This window comes from Rhodotorula paludigena (assembly GCF_050403205.1).
Source record: "Rhodotorula paludigena JCM10292 DNA, Rt_paludigena_JCM10292v1_ctg45, whole genome shotgun sequence".
Classification (NCBI taxonomy): domain Eukaryota; kingdom Fungi; phylum Basidiomycota; class Microbotryomycetes; order Sporidiobolales; family Sporidiobolaceae; genus Rhodotorula; species Rhodotorula paludigena.
This window is the reverse complement of record NW_027481413.1, coordinates 115297-132406: the sequence shown is the minus strand read 5'-3', so window position 1 is coordinate 132406 and position 17110 is coordinate 115297. Positions and strand designations below refer to the sequence as shown.

At 63.9% G+C, this 17110-nt stretch overlaps 5 protein-coding genes across 5 annotated transcripts; 3 read left to right on the top strand and 2 right to left on the bottom strand.

The window, feature by feature from the left end:
- Nucleotides 1-97: 97 nt before the first annotated feature.
- ARB1 (ATP-binding cassette family ATPase ARB1) lies at nt 98-3504 on the top strand (the record flags this gene model as incomplete). The annotated part of the gene is made up of 8 exons (XM_076651099.1): nt 98-142; nt 295-566; nt 634-667; nt 726-782; nt 850-1448; nt 1557-2364; nt 2444-2518; nt 2704-3504. The coding sequence occupies 8 exons, from the start codon at nt 98-100 to the stop codon at nt 3502-3504; spliced, it is 2691 nt and encodes an 896-aa protein (XP_076503383.1).
- Nucleotides 3505-4108: 604 nt separating this feature from the next.
- On the top strand, nt 4109-6745 carry JCM10292_005884 (uncharacterized protein; the record flags this gene model as incomplete). Its single annotated transcript, XM_076651098.1, has 5 exons — nt 4109-4137; nt 4195-4336; nt 4416-4529; nt 4593-4766; nt 4823-6745. The coding sequence occupies 5 exons, from the start codon at nt 4109-4111 to the stop codon at nt 6743-6745; spliced, it is 2382 nt and encodes a 793-aa protein (XP_076503382.1).
- Nucleotides 6746-8379: 1634 nt separating this feature from the next.
- On the bottom strand, nt 8380-9767 carry JCM10292_005883 (uncharacterized protein; the record flags this gene model as incomplete). Its single annotated transcript, XM_076651097.1, has 7 exons — nt 8380-8562; nt 8624-8737; nt 8797-8859; nt 8920-9034; nt 9116-9277; nt 9399-9592; nt 9672-9767. 7 exons carry the CDS (start codon nt 9765-9767, stop codon nt 8380-8382), a joined length of 927 nt encoding a protein of 308 aa, XP_076503381.1.
- Nucleotides 9768-10332: 565 nt separating this feature from the next.
- On the bottom strand, nt 10333-11866 carry JCM10292_005882 (J-domain-containing protein; the record flags this gene model as incomplete). Its single annotated transcript, XM_076651096.1, has 5 exons — nt 10333-10641; nt 10708-10780; nt 10839-11063; nt 11146-11732; nt 11819-11866. The coding sequence occupies 5 exons, from the start codon at nt 11864-11866 to the stop codon at nt 10333-10335; spliced, it is 1242 nt and encodes a 413-aa protein (XP_076503380.1).
- A 687-nt stretch (nt 11867-12553) lies between these two features.
- Nucleotides 12554-16716, top strand: CTF18 (Ctf18p; the record flags this gene model as incomplete). Its single annotated transcript, XM_076651095.1, has 18 exons — nt 12554-12986; nt 13051-13262; nt 13347-13468; nt 13584-13701; nt 13818-14003; nt 14092-14124; nt 14187-14456; nt 14542-14602; nt 14681-14744; nt 14815-15007; nt 15077-15305; nt 15382-15608; nt 15669-15818; nt 15893-16023; nt 16116-16206; nt 16278-16363; nt 16428-16531; nt 16598-16716. The coding sequence occupies 18 exons, from the start codon at nt 12554-12556 to the stop codon at nt 16714-16716; spliced, it is 2829 nt and encodes a 942-aa protein (XP_076503379.1).
- Nucleotides 16717-17110: the final 394 nt, after the last annotated feature.

The following is a 17110-nucleotide window of genomic DNA, read 5'->3' as shown; positions in this document are numbered from 1 at the left end:
TGCGAGGCGTGGCCGCGGGAGTGCTCCGCCCTGAACAAAGCTCTCTGCGCAAGTCGTTCGTCTGCGCCGCGTCGCTTGCCTCCCGCCGTCTGCACGCATGGCGCCCATCTCCGCATCAAAGGCAAAGCGCCTCGAGGCAAAGGTAAGCCCCGCCCCGCCCTGCAACCCCCGCAGTCGCCGCACTCGCCTGCGCCGTCTCCATCTGCCCGACCCTCGCCTTTGATCCTCTTCGACGCCTTCCTCGCTCTTCCGGGACATGCACTGACTCTGCGGGACTGCTCACTCCACACACAGGCCGCCAAGGCTGCGGCCAAGGGCGAGTCGGTCTCGTCCAAGTCGTCGACCAAGGGCTCGAAGACGTCGACCCCGCTCACGTCGTCGGCCAATGCCTCGTCCGAGAACGTGAGCGACATGGCAAAGCTCCGCCTCGCCACCGACCGCTCGGGCTCGGGCGTCCTCACGTCCGACTCCCAGAGTCGCGACATTCACGTCGACTCGTACTCGCTTTCGTTCCACGGCCGCCTCCTCATCGAGAACGCCACCTTCTCGCTCAACTACGGCCAGCGGTGCGTCTTCCCTACGCTTTCACTTGCGCGGGGCTTCCCAAGCTGATCACGCTGCGCGCTCCAATAGCTACGGTCTTCTCGGTGAGAACGGCTCGGGCAAGGTGCGTCTTACCATTCTAGCGTGCTTTCCGACCAGTGCTGACTGCCCTGTACCCACAGACTACCTTCCTCGAGTCGATGGCGAACCGCGACGTCGAGATCCCGGAGCACATCGACGTGCGCTTGCCTCTACGCCTCCGTCACGTACCCTGCTCGAACCCGCTGACCTGCCTTGCTTGCGCAGATCTACCTCGTCCGCGGTGAGGCTGAGCCGTCCGACATGACCGCACTCGACTTCATTGTTCAGTCGGCCAAGGACAAGGCGGCGCGGTTGGAGGCGTTGATCGAGGAGATGTCGGTCGCCGACGTGATCGACGAGCTCGCGCTCGAGGCCAAGTACGAGGAGCTCGAGGAGCTCGACCCCTCGACGTTCGAGTCCAAGGCCGGCGCCATTCTCGCCGGTCTCGGTTTCGGGCCCGAGATGATGAAGAAGGCGACGAAGGACATGTCTGGTGGCTGGAGGATGCGCGTCTCGCTCGCCAAGGCCCTCACTATCCGCCCGCACCTGCTCCTCCTCGACGAGCCGACCAACCACTTGGACCTCGAGGCCGTCGTGTGGCTCGAGGCGTACCTCGCGACGTACAACCACATCCTCGTCCTCACGTCCCACTCGCAGGACTTTATGGACTCGGTCTGCACCAACATCCTCGACCTCACCCTCGAGCGCCAGTTCCTCACGTACGGCGGTAACTACTCGACCTACGTCCGCACCAAGACTGAGAACGAGACCAACACCATGAAGGCGTACGCCAAGCAGCAGGAGGAGATCAAGCACATCAAGGAGTGCGTCTTCACTTCGCTTATCGCTTCTCCTCGGTACCCACTTCGGCACCGAGGCGGCCGCATCCAACGTTACAAATGCGGCCTGCTCACCACGGCTTGTCCCCGCAGCTTCATCGCGTCGGCTGGTACCTACGCCAACCTTGTCAAGCAGGCCAAGTCGAAGCAGAAGATCATCGACAAGATGGAGGCGGCCGGTCTCATTAAGCCGCCGATGAAGCCCAAGGACCTCTACTTCAACTTCGAGGAGGTCAAGAAGCTCCCGCCGCCCATCATTGCCTTCAACGACGTGGCGTTCTCGTACGACGGCGACATGAGCAAGGCGCTGTACAAGGACCTGTCGTTCGGTATCGACATGGACTCGCGCATCGCCATCGTCGGGCAGAACGGTACGGGCAAGTCGACGCTGCTCAACCTTGTCACGGGCGCGCTCCAGCCGACCAAGGGCTCGATCAACCGCCACCCGGCGCTCAAGCTCGCCAAGTACTCGCAGCACTCGGCCGACCAGCTCCCGTACGACCAGTCGCCGCTCGAGTACTTCGAGTCGACGTTCAAGCCCAAGATGCCCGACAAGGACACGCAGTACTGGCGTTCGTGCATCGGTCGCTTCGGTATCTCGGGCTCGCACCAGACGTCGCCGATCCGGCAGCTGTCGGACGGCCTGCGGAACCGCGTCGTGTTTGCGCAGCTTGCGCTCGAGCGCCCCGACATTCTCCTCCTCGACGAGCCGACGAACCACTTGGACATGGGCTCGATCGACGCGCTCGCGCGCGCGATCCGCGAGTTCACGGGCGGTGTAGTCATCGTTTCGCACGACTTCCGTCTGATCAGCCAGGTCGCCGAGACGCTGTGGGAGGTCAAGGACCGCAACATCACCGACCTGAGCAAGGCCGACATCAGTATCGTCACATACAAGGCTGTGCGTACCATGCTTGTCTGGGACTTGCAGTGGAGCTACGGGACTGACCTGGCGGCTCGTGCCCCTTTTCCCACCGCAGATGCTCGCCAAGAACTCGCAGGCGCAGATCGAGAAGGCTCGCCTCGTCTCGAAGCAGTCGGGCAAGATGGCCAACGTCTGAGCAGCTCGCGTCGTTGTCATTCCTCCTACATACCTAGACCTCGGCCCTCCGGGACCGCATACTCTCCCTCTTGCACTACCGCTGTCGCCCCCTCATATCCATTCCCTTGCCCTTACCTTGTAACTACCGTTGAGAACATCTCATGCAGAGGCAGTGCTGCTTGTCTGTTGCGGCCGCAGAGTGTTGAAGTCGGCGGCAGTCTGAACGACCTCTTCCTTCGCCTCTCGCATGTCGCGGCGGGCATGCCGGACAGCCTGTTCGGGTCCGACTCGGACAGCGAGGCTGAACTGAACTCGCCTGCGCTCTGCCAGGCCGTCCCTGCGCCCTCCTCCCTCCGTCCGGCCTCATCAGTTGCGCCGCCCATCCCGGGACTCTACGTCTTCCCAGGCGCCGTGCCGCGCAGCTTGCAGGACGACCTGACCGCGGCCCTCTCTGCGACGGTCTGGACCGGCGCCACGAATCAAGTCATGCTCTTCGAGCGCGTCGGGCACTCGTCCCTCCCTCCGTTCCTCGTGCCGCTCCTCGACTTCCTCTCGCGCCTCCTCGCGCCGCCCGCGCTCCCGCAAGACGTGTACGACGCCGTGTTCGATGCCTCCCGCGCGCGGCAGGCGATCCTGAACTGCTACCACCCGGGCGAGGGCATCTCGCCGCATGTCGACCTCCCTGCGCGGTATGCAGACGGGATTGTCGGCGTGTCGCTCTTCAGCTCGACCGTCATGGACTTTCGGCGCGCGGTTGCCCGCCCGGCGGACGAGGGAGGCGAGGGCGCCGACGAGGCGTACTCGGTCCGCCTCCGACCTGGAGACGTCTATGTCCTGTCCGGCCCGGCGCGCTGGGACTGGACGCATGGGATTGAGTACCGGCACGAGGACATCGTTGCGGACGAGAAGGGGCAGCCGATGCGTGTGGTTCGCGGCACGAGAATGAGCGTGACGCTCCGGAGGATGAAGGACGGCGCGGAAGTCCTTGGACTTGATTGAGCCAAGGGGCTGGAAACGGCGAAAGGCTGAGGGCCGCGAGCACTTGTTGCACCTCACCTTTTCAGAGGAATGCGCCCTGGGTGCGCAGGTCGCATCCGTCGCCTTTGATACGTCCTGGCCCAGTGGTCCGTTCCTTCCTTCCCGCCGGCATTCTTCTCCGCCTGACTTTGGCATGATGACAACAGCAGTTTTCGCTGCATCTCGTTGCGCGCGCACGGGCCTGACCTCATAAACAATCCGACCGTCCTATCCAGAAGCGGTCAACCGCGCCACCGCCTTTCTGCCCCCTTCCCCACGCCCGGATCAGGCCGCACGACCGCGGCCCCGAAGGCGTGCGTTCGTTGCCGGCCAGGCTGGGCGGTGGACACTAGACGACGGCTGAGCTGGTAGAGGCGAGGCTAGACGAGGTGGAAACGGAGGTAGCGGTAGCAGGTTGTTCCGCCGATTCCCTGCAATGCTCTGTGTTCTTGATCCATCGAGAACCTGATCGAGAGACAGGCTGCACCAGCGTTGCAAAGAGAGCGATCCGAGATGCACGTGCAGCAAGTTGTCTTTGCTGGATTGACCTTGTCCCTTCGCCTCGACCGGCCTCATCTGCGCCGCGATGCTGGTGTGGGCGCTCAAGCTGCTCGTGTGCGCTACTGCAGTGCTCCCTAGCCCCTGTCGAGCTCACCCTTCCCTCGCCCGCAGCTTGTCCTTGAACATTCGCTCATCGCACAAAGCGCTTCGCCCGACCCGCCCACGATCGCGCGCAAAGGGAGCGCCCGAGCCGAGGGGAGAGCGCATCCGGCGCAGCGAGATCCGGGACGCCGTCGTCGACTGGGTCGTCTGGGTCCGTCGCGCCCTCTCTGCGTTCGCGTCGAAGTGGGGGTCCGTCTCGAAGGCTGATACACGCTCGAACCCCCCCGCAGGGCTGCTTCTGCGTGCTCGAGAAGCTCGCGGACAGGACCGTCGCTTGGGCTGTGCCGTTGTACGGGACCGTCAAGGCCCTCGTCCTCCTCACCCTCCTCTGCTGGCGAGGGCCAGTGCGTCCTTTTCTTCCTCCCAGCGTTTCTTCAACGTACTTGTGCTCACGCTTTGTCTCGCAGGGCTCCCGCCTCATCTTCGACAAAGCCATCTCTCCTTTTGTCCGGCCGTACGAACGGCCTCTCGACTTGATCGGCTTTGTGCTGAGCGAGGTGCTCGACATTGCCCTCGCTGCTCTTCTCTTTGCACCTAGATGGTGTGTCAAGAAGTGGATCGGCCGGAGACGTGAGCCGGACGTACGTGCCATGACCCGAATGCATTGTGACCCTCATCTGACTGCACGTCTCGACAGATCCCCTCGATCATGCGCGGCCTGCGGCAGCCCCAACGCCCCGACCTCGCGCACTCGCTCGCCGACTCGATCGAGCGCTTCCAGGGCGACACGGATGTCATCAGCGCCAGGCTGTCGCAGCCAGTGCAGCTCAAGCTCCACCCTGTCCCCTTCCGCCCGCAGCGTCCATCGAGACCTGCTGCAAGGCCCGAAGCTGCCGCACCAGTGTCGGCAGGCCAACACATTACGTCCATCGACTTCGGGCCGTCCGACGCCGTGGTGCCCGCAGCCTCTTCCTCCGCACCCTTCCGTCCAGTCTCGGTCATCCCGCCGCCCTCCATCTCCGCTTCGGGTCGCCAAGCTGCGCGCGCTCAGGCTGATACTGGGCCCAGTACGTCTCGCCTGCCGCGCGTCGTCGCGCCCGCTCCGCCACCTGCCGCCAACGGCTCGACCTCGTTTTACCCTTCTCTCGCCGGCGTCTCGACGCCTCTCCCGGCGGTTATGCCGACCTTCTCCTCGGCTCCATCTCTTGCTTCGAGCGAGGAGCCGCCCGCACCTGCTCCGCACCCTGCCCGTTCGAGCGCGAAGAAGGGCAAAGCCAGAGCGTCTCTCGACGACGAGTCCATGGATCCCGGCTCTCCGGCTGCTCCTTCCGACTCAGCACCTCACGGTACAAAGCGCAAACGCGCCTCTCGCCGCTCCTCACCCCTTCCTCCCTCTCCGCCAGCCGAGCCTGCATTGCTGCCCTCGCCAGCTCGCGCGGCCGCCAGCCCGGCGCACCCGCCCGCGACGCCCGCCCCGCCGGGCGCGTTCAGCTTCCTCTCGTCTCAGCAGAGCGCCAAGAGACCCAACCAAATCCCGGCAGGTGCCTTCGCCGGCGCGTCCGTGGAGGATGCCAGGATGGACCTGCACGGCGCGGTACTTGACGAGGCGGAGGCGACGTCACGCCGTCGCAGCGGCCGGCAGAGCGCGGCTCATTCTGCAGCACGCTCTAGCTTCGACACGCCAAAGTCGTCGAAGAAGCGCACGAGGCGCTCTGCGGCTGATACGGACGCAGCGGAGGAAGGGGCGAGCGTGAGTGCCGAGGCGACGCCGAAGAAGCGGCGGGGCGTGGCGGCCGAGTCGAGTCCGCGCGGGCCGCTCGCGAATGTGGCCAAGGAGGACACGGTTGCCGGAGCTGGCACGCCGCGACAGCGAGCGCTCGGCGCGATCGCGCAGCTGTCGAAGGACCTCGGGCAGGAGGACGACGAGCTGCCGCTGCGGAAGAAGGCCGGGCGGGGCGTGCTCGGACGGAGCGTTCTCGGGAAGGAGCCTGCCCTCGCTCGGTCCACGCGCGCTGCAAAGCGTGGCGTAGGAGGCGACGACGAGGATTACGTCGAGGAGGAACAGGCGCCGACGGTCTCGCCGCGCAAGCGCAAGGTCTCGCGCCTGGCTTCCTCGTCTTCTGCGCGGGCGTTCAACCCGGACGATGACGCGAGCGACTCGACACAGCCGCCGCCCGCCAAGCGCGGCTCGACCGCAGCTTCTCGCTCGCGCCTCGCCCGCCCCACTTCGACGTCAACCTATAGAGCGAATTCGACCGCTTCCGCACCAAATTCGCTTACGAACAGCCGCTCGACTCACACGCTGCCAGCGGCAAGTGCATCGGCGACGGCCCTCCCGCGCTCCCGCTCCCGCCTCGCCGTCTCCACCTCCGCCGCATCCTCTCGCGCACCATCCCCTGCGCCTTCCACCTCTGCGCAAGACGCAGATGAGCTCGTCGTCCCCGCGCGCAGGGCAAACAAGACGTCTACGACCGCGGATGGGGCGGCCTCATTTCGCGCGCCGCCGCCTGCAAGGAGGGCACGGCGCGTCTTGCTCGGCAGGGCGGGCGGTGCAGCGCCGGAGGAGGAGGAGGAGATTGACGGCGTGCCTGTCGTGGCGAGAAAGAAGTCGAAGAGGTAGGTCGATGAATCGATCCGCGGCGGGGCGGCGCGCTCTGCACTGTATCCACACTTTCGGGTCCTCGACGCCCGACAGTCTGATGAGGCAAGGAAGGACGTGCATCAGACACGCTAGCTGCAACAGCAAGAGACGATTAAGCTACAGCGGCGGAGACTGCAGACGACGAGGGGATGAACTCCAGGATTGACAGCGCCTAGAACGGGTCACTACGCAAGGTCGGGCAGGTGTACAGTCGAAGAGCGCAGCAGAGTCCTATTGTGAAGGTGCAACTCCGCCAGCGAGTGACAAGGCGGGTCACATGCGTCTTCCGGAAGAGAAGGGCGCACGATCGGGCTTGACGGCGTCGGCGGGGTGAGCGGGCCTTCGGAGCAGCTGGAGGCGTATGATGCGTATGGTGAGTCGTGCGGCGTCGGACAGTGGCTCGTGCGCGTCGGCGACGAGACGAGCGACTCTTCCGCATTCCCGACGGCTGGGCATGACCACCCGGGCGAGCTGTGCGCGTGCGGGCGAGTCGGCGGCGGCACCCGGTGGGCGAGCTCTGGGAAGAGCGACATCGAGGCGAAGTAGGTCATGCGGCTCGCGGACCGGAGAGAAGGCGGGACGGGAAAGGGCGAGAGGGTGGGCGAAGGTCGTGGCGGGCTTGAGGCGGTCGACTCCGCCGCTGCTGCCCTTCCGCGATTGTCGAGCGTGCAGGATGGAGGCCTGATTTCCGGTGAAAGCAGATCTGCACGCCCAGCCTCGACAAGCTTGAGGCGGACTGCTTCTTCGAGTCGAGCGAGGCGGTCGTCCATCTCCCGGAGAACCTTCTGAAGACTGCAGGGAGTCGTGGTCATCAGCGCCTGTCCAGATTGCCCCCTGGGTCTTGCATAGAGGGAGCCGCTCGTCGTTGTCGCAGGAAATGGATAGGACTGCGCACCTGTCTTCCGAAGAACGAGGGCGTCTCGGTGTCTTGACGGCGGTTCGAGGTCCTTCAACTGTAACTGCGGTAAAGCGGGGCTCTTAAGGTCAGCGATGGTCCCAAGACTCAGGAACACGCTCAACGCGGTGAGCGCACCGCTTGTCGACGTCCGCCGCCCGACCTTCGCAAGCGCAGCCGTCGCCCTTTTGCGCTTAATCCCAATGATCGTCCTTACTCTAATCAGCCTCTTCTTGCTGATTGAGATCCTATGCTGCGTTGAGAAGCATGTCTTCGCGCTAGGACAGAATTGGCGAGGAGGCGGCGAGGACCCGAGCGAGGGAGGGGGCGAGATCATCGGCGGGATTGAAGCGCAGGAATGTGCGTGCGGCATGATGGCAGCGAAGCACAGTAAGCGATCAGAAGAGCAGCGGAAGAGCAGAGGCCAGATTCCGCGGCCGACGAAAGTTGCGATGGGCGGTCGCGAGAAGGCGCGTGCAGGCGATCGAATGTCAACGCGTTGCGGCGGAGCCTCATCTTCCTCCGCGGGAGGGTCGGCCTGAGCCGCGGCTCCGGCTCGATGAGGTGCAAGGCGAGCATTACAGCTGTGAAGGTGCGGGAGACCTGTTGCTACAACATGTGCGGAAAGCTGAGGAAGAGGCGGGAGCCAGCCCGAACAGCAGCGGACGAGGGGTATGCGACGCGACGACGAGGTATGCGTACTCCAAGCGAGCTGAGACTACCGTGGCTGCTGTTTAGGCGAGGGCGACATGATCGCGATTGCCGACGACACGGCCGCGGCGAGGGGCGCGGCCGAGGGTGTCGGTGTCGAGACGATCGGGAAGTGGGTGGCGCCGCGGTACTCTGTCGGGAAGGCGGGGTTGTGCGGCGTCGACGATGAATTGAGACCGTAGAGCACGCCCTGCATCGCGTCACAGAGTGTAAGCGAGGCACAGTGCGGTGCGGGATGACTCGAAACGCACCATGAACTTCGTGTCAATGTTGCTTTCGAAGAACTTGTCTCGCATCTTGAAGAAGGTAGCCGCCGTCAGCAGACTGTCCGACCCGGCCTGGTGTTGCGGCCCTATCCGCGAAACCTGCGCGAGCGAGACGATGAGTACCACGTTCCGTTTGCAGGGAAACGCGAGGTACGCACGCCGAGGTCGTCCGCCACTTCTTGCAGCCCGCCCTTGAGCGTCTTGCAGCTCTTCATCAGGAACTGAGCGAGCAAGTTCATCAGCGAAACCCGGTGCGAACATCGTCAGACAGCGCAGCGCACCTTGATGTCCCAGATGCACGGGAACCAGATGCGCAACAGCTCGAAGAACTCGGTCTCTGTCGGCGGGAGCGGCGAGCACGAGACGATCTTGAGGAGGTAGCCGAAGTCATAGCCACTGTGCAGTGCATGCGCCGGAATTAGCGACCTACACGTGTTCCGCAATCTTGATACAGCATTCGAGCGCATGTGAACGCACCTGTGGAACGAAACCCACTGCACGTCGTCGAGCAGCACGAGACCGGACGAGATGAGGAGCTCGCCAAAGTGCTCGACGTCGATGCCGTGCTCGTCGTGACGCTTGAAGTTGATGCCCGACTTGGTGAGAAGCTCGATCGACTCTGGTGCATACATGTCGTCGCTGCGAGCAGACGCGCGCGTCAGCGTGGGGCACTTCCGCAAATCATCGCAGCCGAAACGCGCGCCTTTGGCATGGCCGCGAATACGGAACGACGATGGAAAGGAGGGACCGCGCGACACACTTGATGCTGAATTGGAAGTTGAACTGCCAGGTGCACACGCCAGGCGCGAGCTCGCCGTTCTCGTCGCAAAGGGTGATGCCGAGCTGAATGATCCGCAGGAGGTCGACGTTGCACCGCAGCGTCTGGTAGTGGTAGTCGCTCGAGCCGCGGAACGAGCCGATCGGGCGGGCGACGACGCCGGGGAACTCGGTGTCCTGTTACATTCGAACTCAGCGCAGTGTCAGCGGTGCTTTGGGATTATAGCAGGAGCAGACTGCAATGGAGGGGACGGACCATGGCGACGAAGGGGTACTTTTCGATGGCCGCGCGGAGGTAGGACATCTCCTCCTCGAGGTTGGTTGCCCAGACCTCCTTGATACGGTCAGCCATGGCTGCGCGTGCGAGCGGGAGCGGCGGTGCGGAGAGGCGGGAGGGCGGCGAGGCGGTGATGAGGCGGAAGCGTGGGCCCAAGACTCCCTGGAAGGTCTACACGCGTGTGAAAGGTTGTTACAAACGCACTCGAGTCAGTCACGAATGCGCGCGTGCCCTCCCCAAGCCATGCTGCCGGGTCGCGACGAGGGCAAGCGGGCGGGGAGGGGTGACACCGCCGATTGCAGTGGCGAGCTCGGAGAGAGGCGTGTGCAGCGTGCGACGCACCTGTGCAGTGCTGCTCTAAGCCCGACCAAGCCAGACAGAGCCGCGGTCGCAGCAAGAGTCGCTCCGTTCGCCGCGTCGGCAGCCTCGTCGCGCGCCAACGCCAAGTCGAACGCGACCGCCGCATTCCTCCGCTTGGGGCTTGCCTGAGCGTCTAGAGGTGTTCAGTTTGCACTCGATTGATTTGTCAGCTCGTCCCTGGCAGGGAACAGGCATCTTGCTCGCGCTGGCTTCCGCAACCGCCTCACACACAAGTATCGCCGCGCGAGTCTAGCTCTATTCGCCAACCTGTACGCTCAATCTACTCCCGCCTCGTCCCCGCGGCCGCTGCCGTGACAGGCTGCGAGTCGGGCGGCCGCGCCAGTACCTCTACGACGACGCGCTTGAACGCCTTCCACATCGTGTCCTTCTTGTCCTCGGGCTGCTCGCCGCCCATATCATCCGCCGTCAGAGGCTTGACCTCGCCCGGGTCGGTCACGACGAGCCCGCGCGGCGTGGAGGAGCCGAGACCCGCGTCGAGTCGCCGCTGCAGCTCGGCGGCAATGGCGGGCGCGGCTGAGGCAACAACCGTGTCGAGCTCGTGCCGCAGGGAGAGGAGATTGCGGCGGACCTGACGGATGGCAGTCAAGCTTGTCAGCAGATTGATCGCGTCGCAGTCATGCAGGCTTCGACGCACATGATATGGCGCAATGATGTTGTACCGTCGCACGAGCTCGTTCAGGTCCTTGACTGACGCCTCGTGGAATGCGCTGTAGACGTTAACAGTCAGAACAGGATTCCAACCCGAGAGCGGGAGCAGCAACGCACCGCTCCTTGGCCTCCCATTCCTCGTCCTTCCACCCATCTCGCACCTCCCTGACGACCGCGCCCGTCAAACCCTCTGAGGAGCGAATGCGCACCGCGCGACGAGACCAGCTCTCGCGCAGCTCGTGCCGGAACGCAGCGAGGGCACCCTCCACCTCCTTCTGCATCTCGACCCAGGGCGGCGCAGCTTCTTGCTCCTTCAGGATGCGGTTCATCAAAAACTCGGTACTGTCGCACGCAGCGCATCAAGTCATCTCGTCAGTAGCGTTACAACGACGCGACCAACGAGAGTGGATGAGCGTCAACGCACCGCGAGATGAACGGGTTGCCCTCTGCCGCATCCTTGGGCATGGGTTTCCCCCTCCCCTTGACATTGTTGAACAAGCCGTCCCTCCTCGCGTGCTTGATTTTCTCCTCGATGAACCCCTCCCACGCCTTCATCTGGCCCAGCTCGCCCTCGGCGCCGACCTCGCCCTGCTCGTGCACGGGGACGGCAATTCCGCGCCCGCTAAACTGCCCCGCAGCCGCCGCACCGCGCCGCAGCCCGCCGCGGTAGTCGAGCGAGCGCTCGTACGCGCTCGCGAGCCGGTCTTTGCGCAGCTTGCCGCCCGCGCCGCCGCCACGCGCGGCGGCGTCCTTGCGCGCGGCAGCGAGCGCAGCCTTCTTGGCCGACAGGGCGGGAGGGAGCGAGTACGAGGCGCCAGGGGCAGGGCCGGCAGCGCGGTAGCCTGGGAGCGGGTTGTAGTGGTCGGGCGCTTTGAACGTAATGTCCCACGGGTTGAGCGTGCGCGTCGGGAGGGGCTTGTCGTCGACTTGTTCGGCTGAAGAGGAGGACGAGGTCGACTCGAAAACCTCGGCGGCGAGCGGCTCAGGTTGTGGGATGGGCTTTTGATATCCCTGCGGAGAGCGAGTTGGGAAGGCCCGGCACGAAACGACGAAATCAGCTCTCGCACTGGGCTTCAAGCAAAGGTAGACGATCGTACCTTGACACGCAAGGGCTTGTACGAGTCCTCGAGGATGCGCTTGACCATGCGCTCGCGGCTCTCCTCGCCCGTCCAGGCCTCCGGGTCCGGAACGACAGGCGTCTTCTTGTCTGCGAGTTCCCGCGCCTCGCGTGCCTCTTCTTCAGCTGCTTGTGCGGCGATGAATGCGGCTGCTGATCGCGGCGGAGACGGTCGCGATGCGGACGAGTCGGGCGGAGTGGAGGAGCGAGAGGTGGCAAGCGTAGCAGACGTCGACAATGCGCGGGCGGTCGGGCGGCTTGCCCGTGCTGCTGCGACACAGACTGTGTGCATGTTGATGGGCAGCATTGAAGCTGGGCAGCTCGGTGCGAATGCGGCGGCGAGTGGCGAGTGCAAGTGGAGCGGCGGAAGGGCGAGAGGATCGCGGGGCTGCCGGGAGGAGCACGAGCAGAACGAGCTGCCCACGAAGCGCACAGAGCCGTTCCTTTCGTCGGCGAAGCTGTCTGTCGCTGGGACGAGCGCAGAGTCGAGCGAGCGCATCTCGCAAAGTGCATAGCCTCGTCGCACAGAGGAAAATGCAGCGATGTGCTGCGCCGGTGTACAAGCAGTAAAACAGCCTCCAAAAAGATGCACACACGCCCACAAGCCGTAGTCGACGGACGCTGCTCGCCTGAGCCGTCGGCGCCCGTCGCGTCGCGCTCTCGCTTCGTCGCGACAACTTCGCTCCCATCGCGCTCAGGGCAGCGCAGAGCCACGATGGCCGCACTGGCAGAGCTGAATCGCCCGCCACCCTTCCGCCGCACCCCGCCCGCAAACGCCAAAGTCGCTCCTCTCGCACCCGCTCTCAACAACGACGACGACGATGAGGACTGGGCCGCACTCGAGGCCGCTGCAGAGGCCGACGCCGCCGCGCAGGGCACGAGCATGGACGTCGACGAGGGGGAGGACGTCGATCTGGACGTCCTGAGGGAGATCGAGGCGCAGGAGCGTGAGGAGCATCTGTCGACGCTCGCCGACGAGACGATCAGCAGGGCAGACACACCGAGCGGTGCTATGGCGACGCGCACTACGATGGCAGAGACCGGAGCGACGAGCGTCAAGCGCACCGGACGCGTCCTGCTCGAGGAGGACGACGATTTCGGGGCCTTCGGCGACGACGGCGACTCGGGCAAGTCGCCCGCGAGACCGCGTGAGCTTTCACGTCTTACCCTAGCTGCTCACCAGTCTCACGGTCTCATTTGCACCCGCTACAGTCCGACAGGCGCCGCCTCCCGCCGCAGCCAGCACCTCGCAATCGCACGACTACACCTCTCGCTTCGGTTCCGTCTCGAACCTCAACCTGTCTGTCGTGCCCGAGGGATACATCGAAGCAGCACCGATGCAGGCCACGAGGCTGGACGGCAGGAAGATCGTGCTGCGGAGGAGGCAGAAAATCGAGGGATGGAAGACGCTCAGCGTGAGCAAGGTGCGTCGCAGCGGTTCACCCCTCGATTCCCGTCATTCACGCTCGTGGAGCTGATGCTTTGCGGTCGCTTGTCTCACTGTGCAGAAGGAGGAAACCGCCGCGCTCGAGCAGCTCGCGGCGAGCATGCTCGACCAGCCTTACCACCAGCTCGTGCGCAGCATCGAGCAGGACGCCGCTTTGCTGAAGAAGCAGAAGGAAGTTGACGAGTGCGTCAGCGTTTCTATCGCGGTCGTACGGTCGCTCGGACGGCCTTGTCCGCTCGAGTGAGCTGCAGTCCATGCACATTTCTGACGTTTCCGACTCGCGCGCCGCATCGCACAGGACCAACCCGGCGCTCGTTGACGGCAAGGCGACGTCGCGCACCGCTGCACCGATCGAGACGAGCCTCTGGACGGACCGGTACCGGCCAAAGCGATTCGTCGACTTGCTCGGCGACGAGGTGCGTCTCGCTGCCTGCAATTTGCCCATCCAGCCAAGAGCAGCGGGTCGTCCCAACTCCGCGCGCTGGGATGTCGACAGCGACCTCGAGAGCTAACGACTCGGTCCCGCTCGCAGCGCCTGCACCGCAACGCGCTGCTCTGGCTTAAAGAGTGGGACGCGTGCGTCTTCAAGGGCACGAGCAAAGCCAACGCCGCTGCCGAGCTCAAGCGCGAGAGGCGCAACAAGCGCGCGAGAGACGGCGGGTTCGGAGCGGGGTCAGGAGCGGGAGCGGGAGCGGCAGAGGGAGGGTTCGAGGATGCGGTGCGTGATCGTGTTTCGCCTCGTCTCAGCCGCTCTTGCTGGACCTACACTTTTCGCTGACTCTAATCGTGTCATTGTGGCCGCGCAGGCGCCGGATCCTTTCGGCAGGCCACACGAGAAGGTGCGGCACTCGGCGTTCTTGCCTCTCGAACAATCTGCTCACAGCGCTGCCCCTTTTTTCAGATCCTCCTCCTGTCCGGCCCTCCCGGCCTCGGCAAGACGACGCTCGCGCACGTCCTCGCGCGCCAAGCGGGGTACCAAGTCCTCGAGGTCAACGCCTCAGACGACCGCACGGGGCGCGTCGTCGAGGAGCGCATCCGCAACGCGCTCGACTCCCAAGCGCTCACGATGGGCGTGCCGGAGGGGAAGGGGAAGGAGAGGGAGGAGGGCAAGACGAGGCCTACTTGCGTTATCGTGGACGAGGTCGATGGGGCAGCAGGAGGGGGCGACTCGGTACGTCGGGAGGCGCGGCTTTCGGCTGACGAACGGGTCTTCTTGACGTGCTACTGACCGACGCCAAACTTCGCCACTTGCTCAGAGCTTTGTCAAAACCCTCGTCAAGCTCGTCACCGAAGGCAGTTCGACGAAGAAGCCGACTCGTGCGTACCGCTTTTCAGCCGCATGCCTTGATGTGACACCTTCAGACCTCCAGCCACTGACTCGCGAGGTCTGTACAGGCAAGAGCAAGGGAAAGCAGCCGCGGCCTTTGCTCCGCCCGATCATCTGCATCTGCAACGACCTGTGCGGATGACTTTGCTCCGGCCGCTTGTCAAGTCTTTTCGCCAACTGACACTTGCTGCTGCTCCCGTAGCTACGCTCCCGTCCTCCGCCCTCTCCGCCCGCTCGCCAAGATCATCCGCTTCACGCCGCCGACAAGCGCCATGCTCGTCAAGCGGCTGCGCACAATCTGCGAGACCGAGGAGCTCACGACGGAGAACAAGCATCTCTCGCTACTCGTGGACACAGCCGAGGGCGACTTGCGCAGCTGCCTCAATACGCTGCAAGTGCGTTGCCTTCCTGTCTCGTCGCTCGACCAGTAAACCTTGCGACTGACCCTCCCGACTCGTCCGCAGTTCATCAAGCGCAACGGCTCGAAGGTCAACGAGAGTGCCATCCGCAATTCGGCCTTCGGCCGCAAAGACACGGGCACCTCGTCCTCGCAGGTCCTTGACCGGCTCTTCAAGAAGCCGCCGAGAAAACGCGGTGCACCGACCGGCAGCGGCGTCGGGTCGGACGAGCGATACGTCGGGAGGATCGTGACGGACGTGCAGACGAGCGGCGAGTACGAGAAGATCTCGCAGGGTGCGTCGCTTCATCCGGCGCTCCCGCTCACTCGCACCTCGCCGCAAGGCTGAGACACTCACGTTCATACACACAGGCTGCTTTGAGAACTACCTCACAGCGCAAGGCGTGAACATCGAGGCCTTCCCGCGCATCGACTCGGCGCTCGAGTGGCTCTGGCTGTACGACCAGCTCGACACCCGCCTCCGTGCCGAGCGCGAGTACGAGCTTCTCGCCTACGTCCCGTACTCGTTCGTGCCGTGGTACCCGCTCTTCAGCAGCCAGGTCCCCAAGCCGGTCGACTTGCCCAAGACGGACTATGAGGTGCTTCGTGCTTTCTCGCTGGCGGCCGCGCTGGCCAATTCTGACGTGCTTGCTCCGCAGATGTATCTCCAGCGCACTGCGCACGCCGAGGTCGCCGAGGCGTTCGCGCAGAACATCCCGTACCAGCTCAAGGGCCTCTTCACCGGGACCAACATTGTCGCCGAGCTGCTCCCATTGCTCAACCGTATTGTTTCGCCCGATCTCAAGCCTGTACGTGCAGGCGTCGCCTGTCGAGGTTGCGAGCGGGAACACGGTACTTACAAAATTGGCCTCGCTCGATGCAGGTCAACAGCCAGGTCGTCAAGAACGAGGAGCGCGCACGACTCGTCCGCCTCGTCAACACGCTCATCACGACCAAGCTCGCTTTCGTACTCGACAAGAGCGAAGACGGGCAACTCTCGTACAAGCTTGACCCGTGCGTCTCCTGTCTCGTCCTTTACGCCGGATGAGCGGCTCCTGACCTCGCCATTCCGTCGCGTCCACTGCCCACCAATGTCGCAAACTCAGCCCTATCGACGTCTTTGTGCACTTTGAGGGCAAGCGGCCAACCGACATCGCGCCCGGACGGTTCGCTGTCCGGCAGATGGTCAACCGCGAGGTGCGTATCGTCTCGTGTCCAGTGCACATGGTCTACATGCTCATCGACTCGTCTACGACGTATGGCTACAGGTCGATCTCGAGCTGCAGCGCCGGAACGATGCGGCAGGTAAGGGTGCGACCAAGTCGGCGAGTGAGATTCTCGATGCGTACAAGCAGTGCGTTGTTTGCTCTCGCTCAGGTTCACAGGATCATTTGCTCATGCTGCTTAACATTCCGCAGCAATCCGGTCAAGGCAGCACCTGGTGCGCCGGAGACAAAGCAGGCCGTCGACTTCTTCGGACGGGCGATTGTAGCCAAGGCTACTGGGGACAGCGCAGGTGCTGGTGCGCCTTTCTTCTTCAAGCCCATCGTCGATTGCGATTCTCTGCTGACGCTGCTTGCACGTCCAGGCGACAATGAATCCGCCCCTCCACCTCCGAAGCGGGTTCGCCAGGCCGTGTACCGCTATCGCGAGGGCTTTTCGAATGCCGTGCGCGTCACAAAGCGCGTGTCGGACTTTGTGTTGTAGGCTAGCCGGTGCAGCAGCACCCACGCTGTAACGCTCAGGTGCGCCGTGCATGAAGTGATGTGATTTGCTGAAGCTGTTGGAGGGTGAGATAGCCTTGCAGACTTGGCGCATCTCCGCAAATTGTTGACTACATGGAGAGCTTGAAGTCACATTTGGGTGTAAAGTGGGGGACTAGCTGCGCCTCGGTATTTAGCTCTGTTCTCGTCGATGCCACATTCGTTGGCATGCTTTCCGAGGTCGAGGCGTGTATGTTAGCAATTACGATTCGCGACGATAGCAGATGTACAGCTTGAGACGCAGCAAAGATGAGGAGACGCGGTAAATCGAGAAACTTGTCAATTGACCGCTCGACCCCGCGTCCCACTCAAAGTGGCTCGAACCGGTCCTGCAGCTT